This window comes from Erpetoichthys calabaricus, chromosome 10 (assembly GCF_900747795.2).
Source record: "Erpetoichthys calabaricus chromosome 10, fErpCal1.3, whole genome shotgun sequence".
Taxonomy (NCBI): domain Eukaryota; kingdom Metazoa; phylum Chordata; class Cladistia; order Polypteriformes; family Polypteridae; genus Erpetoichthys; species Erpetoichthys calabaricus.
This window is the reverse complement of record NC_041403.2, coordinates 113,210,123-113,227,764: the sequence shown is the minus strand read 5'-3', so window position 1 is coordinate 113,227,764 and position 17,642 is coordinate 113,210,123. Positions and strand designations below refer to the sequence as shown.

General features: G+C 37.6%; 1 protein-coding gene across 2 annotated transcripts in view; it reads left to right on the top strand.

Moving 5' to 3' along the window:
* The window catches only part of LOC114659314 (collagen alpha-1(XIV) chain), a 306,226-nt gene that overhangs the window by 115,378 nt on the left and 173,206 nt on the right, over positions 1–17,642 (top strand). For both annotated transcript variants that reach the window (XM_051932843.1, XM_028811737.2), the window contains exons 7-11: positions 6,046–6,204; positions 10,218–10,337; positions 14,988–15,152; positions 15,295–15,453; positions 15,536–15,705. In XM_051932843.1, coding sequence (XP_051788803.1) covers positions 6,046–6,204; positions 10,218–10,337; positions 14,988–15,152; positions 15,295–15,453; positions 15,536–15,705 — 773 coding nt within the window. The remainder of the gene's footprint in view (positions 1–6,045; positions 6,205–10,217; positions 10,338–14,987; positions 15,153–15,294; positions 15,454–15,535; positions 15,706–17,642) is intronic.

Sequence of the window (17,642 nt, the reverse complement as noted above, 5' to 3'; positions counted from 1 at the left end):
ATATATATATGTATGTATTTCTATATATAAATATGTAAGCTTATAAGTACTGCCTTACTTCTCTTTAAGAAAGGAAGATGTAATGATACTTGATTTAAACGATTCCATGTCTTCCTGGGTTTGCTTAGCTTATTGTCAATATCTTTACACCTTTTTTTAAGACTTATTGACTGAAACGGGCTTTCATGAAAAAAGTTAGGGCTTTGCTACAGGATACACCCTACACCAGTTAAGCAAGTAAAAATAAAATATATATTTCTGTTTTATTTAAACCTTTTAAGTTCGTATGCGAAGCACGGGTATTTTGCTAGTATATATATATATATATATATGTGTGTGTGTGAAAACATCATCTCACTAATGCAATATTATTTGAAAACGAACAGCGGCAGATCGGGTTTGAATATATACGCCCGATCTGACGCTGTTTCTTTTCAAATAATATTACATGTACTGTGTGTTGAAACTGCTGCACTGAATAAGCTGACGCCTTCTGTAACAGCATCAGCGTGTATTCATACCCGATCTGACGCTGTTTGTTTTCAAATAATATTGCATGTACTGTACTATTTTAGAATAAAAACATACATTTGATTTCAGTCAGTCTGTAACAGCCAGTGTAAATGAATGAATTGTAAAGGTTAGCTTTTTTTAAAATTCAGTTTCATTCTCTCAGTCGCGTTCTCCCCCCCCCCACCCCCACCCCCTTTGACACTGCTATTTTCACATATAGATGCGCTATAGCTCGAATATTATTTATTTGGAGACGCGCTATAGCTCGAATGTTATTTATGTAGGGAAGAAAGTACAGTGTCAGGTGCTCATTCAGTGTAATAGGAACTATAGCACAGAGAGGTGTGTACAATGCAACAAGTACACATGTCGTAATTGTAGGAGGGGCAGGCCTTGAGTGTGTGGGAACTGTTAATATTTGAATGTGAAGATTTTATAGAGCATGGATTGGAAATCAGCAGTTCTTAGCATTGCACCATGCAACCTGTCGTATCAACCGCCTACTTGCTTTCTTTTTTCCTTCGGTTATAGTCTTGAATAAAAGTGCACTTGTTTTGTTATACTTGTACACCAACATATGTTCCTATGTTTAAGCGACACGGGCATGCTCAAAAAATACACGTGTAATGACGTGAAAAGTCCATGCAGAGCTATAGCACGTCTTTATGTGAAAATAGAAGTGTCAGATCTTGATGGGGGGGGTGTCTGGTTTGTAGGGAAGAATCCTGAACGTGACTGAGGGAATGAAAAGTGAATAAAAAAAAAAAACAAAGCTAACCTTTACAAGTATCATAAATTACACCACCTGTTGCAGACTGAAATCAAATGTATATTTTTATTCTAAAACAGTAAGAATAGGAGCAGTTCTCAAAACAGAGTCGTTCGCGATCAAACTCATGACCTTTTGATTACTAGTCAGCTGCTGATACCATTATGCCACAGAAGCAGTTGTAGTAAATGTGTCAATGTGGCATGCTAAGGCGGCTTTTTTTTTCTGCAGTTATATTTTTGAATAAAAGCACACTTGTTCTGTTATATTTGTACCTTTTGTGAAAGTGTCTCTTTGATATTTGGACTTCAGGTTTCATATATTATATTGTTTATGCCTACATTTTGTCATTTACTACTAGAATATGAAAAATGTTTGTTTTAAAAATGTGTTTACACAGATTACTGTAGAAACGGAACACACATGAACTGCGTGTGTTCCAAATAACGATCTATTATTTCCACTCTAAAACTCCACTTCACTCCCAGAAAATCAATCAAGGCATGAGCTGGGAGAAGTTTGTGCATGTTCTAAGTCAGTGGGGGGATGGAATAGCCGGTTGCTTACAGCTTGTCTTTATCAGTACATTTAGATGACAAAAGATGCTGGCAGAGAGGTGAGAACGGTTTTAAGAAGCGATTTAAGGTGGGACGGATCTACGAGTTTTTTTGTAGGCTCTGATAATTCTAGTGTTAACTGGCACATATTAATAGTTTTTCTACTTTTGAAAGACAAATTAGAGCTGCTGGGTAAACTGCAAGGTACCATGCCAAGTATGAAAATGACTGAACAGAGACCTGTATGTTTAAGAGTCATTAGCAATACCATTTTAAAGACCATGGTACTTTTCACCTTTTTTCCCTTTAGAAGACTTTTTTACTGTTTATATACCTTCACAGAAGAATTCAAGCCATCCTTGTATAGTAAATTAGGAAATATCTATCTGGAATAATTGCCATTGATACTACAGTACATAAGACAATGGGTTTATCAGAGAGGAAGGAATTGAGGATAGAAAAGGATTTAGAGTTAAGTTAGTTAGATAGATAGATAGATAGATACTTTATTAATCCCAATGGGAAATTCACATATACTAAGTGCGAGCCAGCAAAAGTTCATACTAAGAAGAATAGTCGGGGAAAAGAGCATATTCAAAGAGGAGGATGACATTTAAACAGGTTTTGTGAGGGAAATGGTATTGGGTAAGAAAGAGAGAAAGAAATCAGGCAGTGAGCAGGCACTGGGGGAAGTGGACAGTAGACTGGGGAAATTCAGTACGAATAAAGACACAGTTAGCAAATGGCTTAAAGTGAGTGAAGACCAGGGGGAAGAAAGTATGTGAGACTATGTTTAATGGTAGATAGAAAAGTTCAGTAGGTATTGAATCTGATAATTCTGATGTGATGAGCACGAATGAAGAGCCCAAATAGGTCACCACAAAATCTGGCCCAGGAAAGTGGGAGGTGGTGATAATAAGGGATTCAGTGATTAGGTGGATTGAAGGTCAGGTTTTCTCTAGGGATAGAGAGCCTTGTATAGTATGTTGCCTTTCTGGCATAAAGATGGGAGAACTCCTTGTGTGGTTTGAGAGGTTCCTGGATCCAGTTGTCATTTTATATGTTCAGAGAAATGAAATAAGTAAAGGTAGGCTACTGTTTCTACAATCGAAAGTTAAAGAGTTATGTGGAAAGATGATCAGCAGAATTGATGAGGTGGTTGGCTCTACATGTGCCATGTGCCAGTCAAATTAAGGCTGATGAATTTAGAAGGCTTAACATGAAGCTGGTTATGCTTTATGGGACATTGGAGCTCCTTCTGAATCAGATGGGACCTGTACCACCATGACAGGATGCATGTGAACCAGAGGGACACCAATGTATTGAGGAGACATATTATGAGTAGTTTTGTTTAGACTTGGGAATGGGGTTCGGGTTAGAGGTAGGGGTAGGGTTAGGCTTAGGCGTTAGGGGTGGGGTTAGGTTAGGGTTACAGAGGAGACATATTATGAGTAGTTTTGTTTAGACTTGGGAATGGGGGCTATAGGGAGTTTGGGGTAAGCTGGTATATATCTCCCAAAATGGAAAAACATATCATTGAAATTCATTGCTCACGAGCCAAAATTAAAATGAGTATTATTTTTTTTAATTGATTTCCTTAATGGCCAGAAGTATCAGGAATAAAACAAGACAGGTGAAGTTGGATGCAGCTGCTCATGCTCTTATAGTAATAACAGAAACCTGGCTCAGTCAGAGGGTTGTGGGTTGAATGTAGCATAAAGAGGTACACATTATCTTAGAACGTTTAAAATCGAAAAGGTGAGGAGTTCCCATTTATGTAAATAGAATTTGAATATGCAAATAGACAGTGAGCCATAATGTAGTGAAAATATTGGATGCAGCTAGCAAGTATAGGTTTATTAGTAATTTTGACACCATTTGGAACAGATGGGATCTGTTCCGCTGCAATGGGTTACATCTGAACCGGAGGGGCACCAATGTGTTGGGGAAGCGTATGAGTAGGTCAGTTGAGGATTGTTTAAACTAGGGTATGTGGGGAAGGGGGGTTAGGTCATGCCAGATTTAGAACTGTACATGAAGGAACAAACAATAGTGTAAAAATAAAAATGCATAGTAATGTAAAGTCTAAACCAGCATTAAAATGCTAAAGTAAAATGACTGGCACATTAAAAATAGCTTGCCTTAATTATCAAAAATGAATCTACTAGTCTACTAGTCTAAGACGAGTTGAAAAGTAAGTAATCCGCATGGATCTCACAATTAACATTGCAGTGAACTATTCTATTGGAATGTATTTTGCAATGCATGTAGTCATAAAATGCATTGCATTTGTCATTCCACCAGATGGTGCTGGTGATGCAGTAAAATACATCACTACAAATGTTTATGATGCACCATTTGTTGCAATGCATACGTCTCTGTTATATGCCATTTGGTATGCGATATGTAAAAGCAATGTTAATCTTTGTGATTGTGTTCTGTTGGAATGATGGAGAAAGAGTAACTAGACAGATGCACAGACAGATACACAGATACATATACTTTTTATAGGTAGATGGATAAATTTGTGCTTTTTGCCCTCACTCTACACTCAGTAATCCATAATGACAAAGTTAATAGTAATATAAATAATGCATTTTACTTATATAGCGCCTTTCCCATGCTCAAGGTTGAAACATTTTCGGAAAGGTTTGCAAATTTTTTTATAAATGAAAATCTGAAATCTTTCATATTTTTAAGTATTCAGACACTTTGCACAGTTGCACTCCAAATTGTAGTAACGTGTATCCTGTTTGCTTTAATTTTCCTAGACTTGCCTCTAGAACTTGATTGGATTCCAACTGTGAGAAACTGAATAGATCGGACATAGTTTAGAAAGGTACATGCCTGTGTTTATAAGTCCAATAATTCACACTGCATGTCAGAAGAAAAATAGCTCTGAAGTCCAAGGAACTCTCCGTAAAGCTCCATGATCCTATTGCAATGAGGCATACTTTAGATGGTATAAAACAGTCTCTAAAGCTTTGAGTAATCCCAGGAGCACTGTGGCCTCAATAATTATTAAATGGAAGACAATTGGAACCACTAAGACTCTTCCTAGATTTAGCTGTCTAGCCAAACTGAGTAACTGGAAAAGAAGGACTTTGGTCAGGGAGTGACCAAGAACCCAGTGCTCACTCTAACAGACCTTCAGGAGTCCTCCGCTGAGACGGGAGAACCTATTGGAAGGATGACCATGTCAGAAGTCACCTTTGATTAAAAGGCATATGACAATCCTCTTGAAGTTTGCCAAATGGTTTTTAAAGACCTCTGAGAGCATGCATATAAAGATTCTCTGTTCTTATGAGATAAAAATTGAAGTCTTTGGGCAGAACTCCAAGAAGTATGTTTGGCATTGACCAAGCACTGCTCATCACCACCCTTATATCATAACTATGGTAAAGTGTGGTGGCGGCAGCATCATTACATGGAAGGGACAGGCAGACTGGTCAAAATTGAGAAAAGGATGAAGGCAGCCTAATACAGAGATGCTCTTGAAGAAACCCTGTTTCAAAGTGCACACAACTTCTTGAACGATGGTTCACCTTTCAACAAAGCATACAGCCAGGACAATGCTGGCTTGGCTTCAGTTCTAGTCTTCTACGAAGTCCTGAATTGAGGTTCTGAATACTTATATGAATGAATGATTGATTTCAGTTTCTGAATTTTAATAATTTTCATACCTTTCAGAAAACATGTTTTTACTTTGTGGTCATGGGTTATTGAGTGTAGATTGATTAATTAAAAAAGTAGTTAAAGAACTTTATTGGAGATAATGTAAATAAACATTTTTGAGTGGGAAATGTTTGTTCTTATTAAAATAGACTACTACACAGAACATATTCAGAGTGATTAAAGGCAAAAATCCTTGGAAATGATGAATATTGCTATCTTGGAATAGACAGAAATTGTTTGATGGCTGAGCTTGTACTTCAGGTGCAGAAAGAAGTCTTGGAAATTTAACTCATTTTGGTTGGCACATTTTGTATTTTTTTCACCTGTTCTCATCTCATCTGTGACTATCCAGAACTCTGCTGCTATAATTTAAAGAAATGATTTAGCAAATAGTCATCACAGTGGGAGCACTGTTAGTATGTAATACATAAAGAAATTTTTAAAAAATGTAGTAAATCTTACAAAGATAATGACGCAATAAATTGCCTTCATTACATATTTCAATGGTCTTCTTTTTTTGTTTTTATACAGCAGGAAAGCCCTTTATCTGTGAGACGGCAGTGCCAGCAGACATTGTGATCCTTGTGGATGGCTCTTGGAGTATTGGCCGTTCTAACTTCAAAAGAGTCAGAGAATTCTTAGAAAACTTGATGATGTCATTTAACATTGGGTGGCACAAGACCCGAATAGGTAAGTGCTGTGCTAAGTGAGTTTGGATACTTGTATACTTATTATTTGGAGCAATGCCCAGTAACAATCAACATATATCATAAAAGTATTTGTCTGCAAAACACAAATATATGCTGCTTTTTTCATTAATTTGTCTAAGAAACCTTTTCAACATTTGATAAGTAAAATTTCCTGGTAACTACTTTTTTATCTTGATTGAATTAGTGCGCACTGATATATTTGAAGTGTTGGTTTTTTTAGAAATTACTTAACTATGTATTGAGAACATTAATATAACAAATTCCAGTAACACTTTATTTGAAGGGTGTCTACATTGTGACTGCATAACATATGCATAAGCATGGAGTGACATTTAAGAAGCAAAACTCTTTGCAAGATGTGGAACAAAATATCATCACTCTTTAAAAAAAGATGCTTCTTAAATAATAAGTATGTTATCCCATAACCGATTCTTGTGTTATGAATCTCCATGTAGGCACCCTTCAACTAAGCTGTTACTAAACTGTTTGCCAGTTTTTTTCTCCTATTGGATATTTAAAATAATCCTGAATTAGTCAAAATTAAAGTTACAGCTGGAAGACTTGTGTCTTTGTATAATTCTACAAGTTGCCCACATCATCAGTTTCTCATGTGTTGCAGTCACGTTAATCCATCTCAAAGATGTGTCCTCAAAGTTCTTCCTCAGACGAAAAGGAAACATTTTAAAAGGAGGATATAAAGCTGATGCTTGTTGTTAGCGGCGTTGGATGAATGGAACATAAAAGATAAAGAACCAGCCATCATGACTGACAACAATGGGGTAGAACGTATGGAGCTACTTCATTTTAGCTGCTTTGGGCACACACTCACTTTGGTATCGCAGGCTGCCCTGAAAATTCCAACAATTGCCCACTTGCTCTGCCACTTGCAATTTAAAAACTTTTTTCACTATAGCAGTACAGCTAGCCATATGCTTAAATGGAAAGCAACATTTCTTGGACTTCCCAACACACAAGCTTGTGATTGCTAGAAAGGTTTTTGGAACAATAGCCAGAGAGGTTGCTCCTGGTGTGACTGGCACTCTGGTATATAAACTATATCATTTGTCAAAAGCCCTCGTTTTCTCTTTTCTTTACAGATAAAAACTGATATAGATTCGGTTATTTTTTGAGCACGAGGTGAATTAAATGGAAGCTTGGTGCTAAATGCCATCTCCAGCATTGAATTAGACCCTACTTGTTTTGATGTCGACTGAGATTGTTTATGGGTGATGTTGGGATAAATGATTTCTCAAATTTGTTGCACAGCTTACATATGACTTTGCTTTTATGCAGTTGTACCAACGCACTGCTTGAACCCTTAGTAAGTCCACACATTTGATTTAAGTGTCGAAAGTGCTGATTTTCAGTTGAGGAGGACACACTATTTCATGCAAGTAGTAAAGTGCTTTTTCTGTTTAAAATCTTAATGCATTAACGGCATCCACTACATCAGACGCCAAAAAACGAAGATAAGCAAAAATCGACATATAGTAATTTAACAGGATAGAAAATCACAAGAATGATTTTGAGACTTTAAGAACCAATATTAAATTGTTTAAATGAAAAATAATGATTAATCGGAAAATCAATATTTTTACCCAAGCCTAGTAACAACAGAGGAGCACAGAGGGTGTTTTTTGTAGGTTTTGCTGCTGAAAAAGTAAATTTGTGGCATTAATACATGTTTTAATTAATAGTGGACATGTTTTGCCGAATATGCCCTTTGGTATCATTTACACTAATGATGCATTATGGCAAGTCATTTTAACAAACTGTATTTTGAACAGTCAGAATTTGAGATTTGCAGTACTGTATATGTTAGCAGTCAAACAATTACAATTACAATTTTTTTGAACTATTTATATATTTTTCACCGTATCTTCTGTTTATTTTTCCGTTTGATGTACTGTGTCTATAATTACATTTTGACTATTCAAAATTCAAATTGTGGATGTTTGTAAATACATTTAGATCCAGTTCATTTTTGCTTAATATTATAGACGTGATAATGACATTGTGACTATTTAAATTTTTACATGTTTTTTTTCAAGCAATATATATGACTCTAATTTTGAATAAGCACGCTTAATAATATCTGCCATTCACAATTTAACAAATCAAATGTGATTACAGATATCTTTGAGTGCATATATAATGCCCTGTGTCGATTCCTTTTTTTGAGATCTACAATGATATTTTAATTAGTCAAAATTTTAGTTAAGTACATCTGTTATTTCATTATGACTAGTCAAAGATGTAATAGCAAAGAAACAGTTTTTTAATTAGTTTTACTTTAATTGAAGACACTATTACTTATAACTTTAAATAGTCAAAATGTTATTAGAAAACCTGTGCACAAACCATTAAAGTCACAGAGTAAGGCACACTGTTTTTTTGTTCATTTCTAGTCAGGTATCTGTAATTCCATTTTGCAGGTATATATGCTCATTACTGTCATGTGTTTAGAGCACAGTGAAAGTTTTTAATTTGAATAATAAAAACTGAAAGACTTCTCCCATTGATGTTCATGAGGTTTCAATACCCATGGATGTGAGTACAAGTGTTACTTTACACCTGTGGTTGCAAGTTAAAGATTTATCTTACACCCAAGGTAAATTGTATTTTTTTAAGCATTTTTTAAACGCAAATTAACTACAGGGTATTTTAACCATTTATCATGCCTGTTTAAAATGCATACAATCAAATTTTACAATTAAGACACCCTCTTTTCAGATTGGTGTGTTTACAGATCGACAGTATTTTACATTGAAAGATGGAATTTCTATTGCCAAGGGGCTGATAAATAGGAAGAGCACACAGGCGTTATTTGAAAGAAACCAGTGAAAAACAACTAATGAAGTGTGGAACTGTTTTGTTTGTGTCACATTGAACAAAGTTTTAACTGGCTTTGTTAAATATTCAAAATGTAACATTTTGTATAAGATGGAAATCATAAGATGGTTGGCACCACCTAAAGAAGCATCATGATAACTGCATGGCATCACCTGCAAAACCACCAGTCAGAGCCTAAAATATAACTATTAGTCTGTTGATAAAATAAGATCTTGTAGTCACAGCTTGAAAATTGTGAGCCAGGGACATAAGGCAAGACCATGTGTATTTTTATTTTATTTAAAATATATGTTACATATAACTTTTATTTTATTGTTACTCTTTTTTTATTTTTATTTATTACTTTGTGTTGTGCTGTAACTGGGTACGATAATGGGTTCCAAAACTTGCTGTATCCTCTGTATGAAAGGCAAAAATCATATCTTCATTACCAACGAATTTTACTGAAGTAAAATTTCCTCATTTATTGTGTCAAGGACTGCCAACTGATAATACTTTGACTACTCAGATATCTATAAAAAAAAAAAAACAAAATCACAAAAATACAACGTTTAACACAATTCCATTTGTGCATTGTGTGACTCTGTAATTGGGCTTTATAATTAAATTATATTCTATACAGCATATTCCTTATAGTGACATGTCTATCGAATCATGCATTTTCTTAACTCTCTTATCCAGGGCAGGGTTGCAGTGCAGCTTTAGCCTATCCCAGCAATCATTAGGCACAAGGCAGGAACAATATCTGGATAAGGTGCCAGTCCGTTGCAGGATAAACACACACTAGCGCCAATTTAGCATCACCGGTCCATCTAACCGGCATGACTTTGGATTGTGGAAATAACCCACATGGACACAGAGAAAATATGCAAACTCCATGCAGGTAACAAATGAGGCACACACCCCAACACCTTTTTGCAAGGCAGCAGTGCTGCCATTGTGTTACCATGGTGCCCTGTATATTAATGATAATTTATATCTAAAGCCCAGCTGGCAGCAAGGGGGATAGACATGCATTTCACTGTAGATTGCATGAATTCTAGTGCACTCTGCTTTAATTTGGAATAGGGTAAGGGTAAGTGCTAAACCCATTTTTTAAATATATTTGATTTGAATTATATATTTTTTTCTCACTTAAAGCTTTGACTCAGTACAGTGGAGACCCACGGACAGAGTGGAATCTGAACAATTTTTCCAGTAATGCTGAAATACAGACTGCTGTCCGCAATTTTCGCTACAAGGGTGGTAACACATTTACAGGTAGTACACCAGAGCTTTCTGAACTTAACTAGTAATGATCAGATTTAAAATGTTATGCTATATCTATTCTATTATTTTATTCATGGAGGAATGAATCAATCTTCTCCTGGTCTTATATATCATGGGTATCAAACAGGCATCTGCAAGTACACTGCAAAAAATAAAATCTAAACAAGTGAAAAGTACTGGCTTTAAAGCTTGTTTTCCTTATTGTAAGAAATATTGACTTATCAGAATATTTGTATTTATGATTATTTGACCTACTTTTAGAAATCTTGTCAAGTAAATTTTGCTTATCCCATTAGGATTTTTTTTTTCTTAAATAAAAACAAAACAACCCATTTAAAGTTTGTTGTCTAGTTTTTGCATATGCATTTTTTTGCAGTGTGACGTGAAATTCAGTTCCCAGCTTGGTAATAATTCAGTTCATCCATCCATCCATCCATCCATCCATCCATCCATCCATCCATCCATCCATCCATCTTAATACTGGACCTCCAGAGGTTAATTAAATCAAATATATAGTGTAGTTTAATATGTCATCTGCTTCTGTAATGGTACTGATTAAAAAAAAAAGGTTACAGACCTATTTTCCAAGAAATAGTTACACCCAAGGCAACAACAACTCCTGTTAAATACACATAAGAATTTCAAAAAACTCTCTAAGAAGACTTATGACTTGGTTAAACATAATAGGACAGTCACAGTAAGGCATTATAAAGGTGTATTGCTGTAGGTGTGAAGGATTCCTTAGCTTGAAAGTACTTAATGATAGTGTGTCACTGACAGTGTAGAAAATCACACTATCACAAAGTTGTAAATGTTGTCTGTACTCACATTAATGGAACACAGTCTCCTAAAAAAGAGTCTGCTCTGCCCTTTCTTTTATCATTTTATCATTGAATAGATTTGCTATCCTGTAGCAATGTGCCAAAATATATAATATATATATATATATATATTATAATTAAAAAAATTTGGGGGTGAGACGTGACTTTCTGAAGAGACTTTTTGGAATGAAGTCCCATGAGACGGAGACTTTTAACATGAGATTCTTACATACAACCTTCATACTTACAACCTTTGGAAGCAAGTCCCGGTCATCTAAACTCTCAGTCATGTGAATACTTTTGGCAGACACACTTCCTGTGCTCTCAGCTCTTATAAATTTTATCAGGACAATAATTCTATATGTTCTAGATGACACGTCAACGACTAAGCGAAGAAGAAAGAGCAGCACATCAAAAAGAGGCCCAAAAGCATTGGAGAGAAAAGAATTCAAAAAAGAATAATAATAATCTATGTGCAAATTCAGAAAATAAGGAAAGTAATAATCAGCCCGGACCAAGTGGGATTGAAAACCTCGAAGGTCCAATCAGGGTCAGAAATAAAAGACAAAGAGTAAAAGACAAAGCAGAACTTCATAAAGACGTTCAAAAATGTTGGCGAGATACAATAGCTTTTGCTACGACAATTAACAAATCACAGGGACAAACAGTCAGTTTATTTATTAGAGAGAAACGATATTCACTCACGGGCAGTTATACGTTGCGTTGTCACGATGTAACTCCAAACACGGAATCAAAATTCAATGCGATCTTGAAGAAAAGTTAATTTCAAATATTGTTTAAACTAAAGTTTTAAAGTAAAAGTGAAAATAATGCATATGTAACAAATCCCATGAAAATAACAATCTCTTAAAATTGCATATCTGGTTAACCAAACCCGGGGTTGGCGAGCGATGCGGGCAGGGGGTGGAGCTCAATACCAGGATGACTAAAAAGAAAGAAAATTTAAAAAGAGAAAACTTTTGACTTAGTAGATCTTGCCTGAAGAAGGGGCCTGAGTTGCCTCGAAAGCTTGCATATTGTAATCTTTCTAGTTAGCCAATAAAAGGTGTCATTTTGCTTGGCTTTTCTCTACATTCATATTGGCTAACACGGTACAGCACCCTAGTACTACAGATATACAAGACACCGAAATGTACCGCTACTACATGGAACTGAAGACCCGGTGGAAGAAACTGGCACACATGGACAGCGACATCTTCTTCTTAACTAAATGCAAAAAGGAAAATCTTATCCCAAAAGGCATCATGATAAGGAATCCAACCATTCACACTTATAACACTCGGTTTGCAGAGCAACTTTGTTTTAGGACATCTGCAAGGATAAGAAACCACTTAATCCAAATTTTCTACAACATCAAGAAGAACACGCAAAGAGAGATCCAAGACCTCATCCTGCTCCTTGGAAATGACAGGCAGGAGATGGTAAAGGAGCTCCATTGCTATTACAAAAGACTCCAGAAACTCCTTATTGTTAACAAAAAGAAAAAGCTGCATAGACTACGAGAGAAAGCTGGACACTTAATAGCAAAAAACAAAGAGCAACAGACCTGCATTGTTAATCTCTCCTCATACACACCAAATGAAGCAGAGATGTCGGTACTTACAAAGGGACTCTCATATTGTCCTGCAAAGCCCATTGACAACATCAGACTCTGCAGTGATATGGAAGAATTCTTCAGAAAACTCAGACTAAAAGAATTTTTCCACAAGAAAGAAAACAGTAACACACAGGAACCAACAACAAGCAGTTACAACAACCCCACCAATAAATCCACATGGACACCAGAAGCTGGCAGAAACTCTACCCTGGATAATTATATAGACTGCTTCCGACAGAGAGTGAAAACAGGAATCTTAAACAGGCAACAAAATCGGATAGAAAACATTACTAGGGATGAGCGGAGAGCCATACATTCACTAAGGGAAAATACAGAAATCATTATCAAACCAGCAGACAAAGGGGGTGCTTTAGTCATCATGAACACATCAGATTACATACAGGAGGCACAAAGACAATTGTCCAATACTTTGCATTATCACAAACTGCAAGAAGACCCAACAGATCTCTACAAAAAGGAACTAAAAAAAATAGTAAGTAGCTTTCCTCTTGACATCAGGGATCATGCAAACAGTTTAATTCCTGAGAACCCCAAAATGGGTTACTTCTACATGCTTCCTAAAATCCACAAAGAAGGGAACCCAGGAAGGCCTATAATCTCAGGAATTGGCTCCCTTACAGAAAATGTTTCAGGTTGGGAGGAGCACATCCTTAAACCCCTCACCCGTAACACAACCAGCTACATCCAGGACACCACTGACTTCTTAAAAGATTACATCTTGCCTGAAGAAGGGGCCTGAGTTGCCTCGAAAGCTTGCATATTGTAATCTTTCTAGTTAGCCAATAAAAGGTGTCATTTTGCTTGGCTTTTCTCTACATTCATAATGGCTAACACGGTACAGCACCCTAGTACTACAGACTTAGTAGATATAGCCACAGTGAGGCACCATGCAGGTATATTGTCATAGGCAGCCCCAGCAGCATTTCTTGACACTTTTGCTAAATAAGTTGTTGTTACTCAGTGTTGGTGTGTCAGAGAGTGGATGTGCAGCATTGTTCATAATGGCACTCAGTTTTGATATAATTCTCTCGTATTCTACTTCCTCTAGTGGATTGACAGTACATCCCATTACTGAACTTGCCCTTTTAAGTAGTTTGTTGATTTGGTGGGCTTCTCTTGAAGCGATGTTACCTGCCCAGCATACCACAGTGTAGAAAATTGTACTTGAGCATCACATAGTAGTAGAATAAGTAGAGGACAATTAGATTTTCTGGGTCCTGTGCTTTTCATCCAGTCTTTTTAACAGAAGCTCTGTGTTCTCTCTATTTTTGTTCTTGTTTCTGATCTTGCTTTATTGCTTACTAGTTTTGATTATGATTAGATTTGATGTGCCAAATTTCTTGTTGGGGCCACATAAAGTTCTATGTAAAGCTACCAACATTAAAGGAGCACTGGCTCCAAAGGCAAAAGAGTCTGCTCTGTCCTATCTTATATTGCTCCTCTATGTAATAAGACCAGTCCAGCCTGTCACTGATGTGGACTCTCTACTACTTGTAGCCATGCACCAGAAATCCTTGAGTCACAATAAGGCTGTCTGCTGGACAGACAGTCCATAGTCTCATCCACCTGCATATCTCTGAGCTTACCTCTTAACCATCCCTGGGTGGATGGTATTGAAGGCACTGGAGAAATCAATAAACATAATCTTCACAGTGCTTTGTCCAGGTGAGGGTAAGCCCTGTGGATAAGATAGATAATTGCATTTTCTACTCTAGTACGGTGTTTTGATCTACCACAAGAGGACTTATATAGTTATGCGCTTGTTGGCTTTGGATAATTGACTGTGAATGTTATGTCGCTATTTTGAGATCTGAGAATAGGAACTTAGTCTTTTACATTGATGCTACACACAGTTTTTTCATTTATAGTTCATGGTTCCATTTTATAACACAAATCCAGTGCTATGTCAAGTGAAATTCAGGTGCTTGTTTTATATCCATCAGACCAGAAAATTCCAGTTTATAAAAAGTGCTGTAATTTGTTTTAGCTATATACTATGTTAATTTAAAGACTTTATTTAATGCATATCGAACACTTTATTGATTTTCTTGGGTAACAGTAATCACAGTCAGATGTAAAGATGACTTTTTTTTTGTTTTTCATATATTATATACTTAACATTCACATTTTCCATTTTGGATCTTGTGCTTGTCTTTGCCCATGTTACTTTTGTGTCTTCAGGCCTAGCCCTAATGCATGTTCTTGAGGAAAACCTAAAAGCTGAATCTGGTGCTAGACCTAGTGCTCCCCAGTTTGTCATTTTGGTCACTGATGGGAAATCCCAGGATGATGCCAATGCTGCTGCTCAAAAACTGAAGAGCAAAAACATTGAAATCATAGCTGTTGGTAAGTAACAAGACCTGCTTCATTTAATCATGTAGCAAGAATTTGCAGTTGAGTGTTAAATTTGCTTAATGCACTTTTAGATAAAGTTCACATGTTTCCTGGCATTTGGTAGCAATATCTAAGAAATTTCCTAATATTGTAGGAGTAAAAAATGCAGATGAAGCTGAGCTGAAGCAAATTGCCTCCGAACCCATTGAACTGAATGTTTTCAATGTTGTTGATTTTCACTTGCTCAGCCTACTGGTCGATAGGCTTGCCAGAATTGTGTGTGGAAGAATTGAAGAAAGAACAAAGATGAAAGGTAAGCGTTTACTTTTGTTATTGGGACACAAAGTGATTTAAAAATAAAGGGATTATAATGAAATCCTGGTTGATGTTTGCAGGAGGAGAAAAACCCACACAGGCTACCAGTGAGGTGTACCCAGGAGCAACAAACTTGACTTTCAGTGAACACACTAGCTGGAGTTTTTACGTTGGCTGGAAGCCACCAATTTTAACTGTGCACAAGTATAGATTAGTATACCACAATGCTGAAGGTGGAGATCCCCAAGAGGTAATGCCATTTCTTATAAGCACAAATCTCTAGCACTTCTGACATTTGAAAACCTTTCCCTTTTGTTGCAAGACTTTTCTTTATTTTCATTGATTCTGTAAACTGATGTGTTGTCCAATGAACAGAACATGATCAGTTGAAGGCTACAATAAAGTGCTGTCTGGAATGAAGTTGCAAGAAAAAGTTAAAATTGAACATCACTGTTGCTTATTGAAGAGTGTTTCTAATAGAAAATGGCACTTCTGTTTAATATCATCTTCTTTTTCACTAAGTCTTTTCTCATTAGAGTACCAAGGTTTGCAGTAGAAAAAGAGGCAATGAATTAAAATGTCTTTATTGCTTTACCAGTTCAGTACACTTATACTATAAAGTCACCAATAAATCTCAAGGGACATCTTTAAATTGGTTGGGTAGATCTGGACATGGGGAGAAAACCCACTCAAAATGTCAAACTCATAATCAATTTGTATGTAGATTAATTTTTAATGTGACTTTTATTTAGCATGTGCAGAGCAGTGTGCTGCTAAAACTTTATCCAACTATCCATCCATCCATCCATTGTCTCCCGCTTATCCGAGGTCGGGTCGTGGGGGCAGCAGCTTGAGCAGAGATGCCCAGACTTCCCTCTCCCCGGCCACTTCTTCTAGCTCTTCCGGGAGAATCCCAAGGCGTTCCCAGGCCAGTCGAGAGACATAGTCCCTCCAGCGTGTCCTGGGTCTTCCCCGGGGCCTCCTCCCGGTTGGACGTGCCTGGAACACCTCACCAGGGAGGCGTCCAGGAGGCATCCTGATCAGATGCCCGAGCCACCTCATCTGACTCCTCTCGATGCAGAGGAGCAGCGGCTCTACTCTGAGCCCCTCCTGGATGACTGAGCTTCTCACCCTATCTTTAAGGGAAAGCCCAGACACCCTGCGGAGGAAACTCATTTCAGCCGCTTGTATTCGCGATCTCGTTCTTTCGGTCACTACCCATAGCTCATGACCATAGGTGAGGGTAGGAACATAGATCGACTGGTAAATTGAGAGCTTTGCCTTGCGGCTCAGCTCCTTTTTCACCACGACAGACCGATGCAACGCCCGCATTACTGCGGATGCCGCACCGATCCGCCTGTCGATCTCACGCTCCATTCTTCCCTCACTCGTGAACAAGACCCCGAGATACTTGAACTCCTCCACTTGGGGCAGGATCTCGCCACCAACCCTGAGAGGGCACTCCACCCTTTTCCGGTTGAGGACCATGGTCTCGGATTTGGAGGTGCTGATTCTCATCCCAGCCGCTTCACACTCGGCTGCGAACCGATCCAGAGACAGCTGAAGATCACGGCCTGATGAAGCAAACAGGACAACATCATCTGCAAAAAGCAGTGACCCAATCCTGAGCCCACCAAACCGGACCCCCTCAACACCCTGGCTGCGCCTAGAAATTCTGTCCATAAAAGTTATGAATAGAATCGATGACAAAGGGCAGCCCTGGCGGAGTCCAACTCTCACTGGAAACGGGTTCGACTTACTGCCGGCAATGCGGACCAAGCTCTGGCACTGATCGTACAGGGACTGAACAGCCCTTATCAGGGGGGCCGGTACCCCATACTCTCGGAGTACCCCCCACAGGATTCCCCGAGGGACACGGTCGAATGCCTTTTCTAAGTCCACAAAACACATGTAGACTGGTTGGGCAAACTCCCATGCACCCTCCAGGACCCTGCTAAGGGTATAGAGCTGGTCCACTGTTCCGCGACCAGGACGAAAACCACACTGTTCCTCCTGAATCCGAGGCTCGACTATCCGACGGACCCTCCTCTCCAGGACCCCTGAATAGACTTATATATATATATATTTATATATATATATATACTTCTTCAGTATTATTCCTCTACTGTTCTTCATAAAGCATAAGAGGCACAACTGGGTGAGGAAGTAGCACCAAAAAGATGTAAT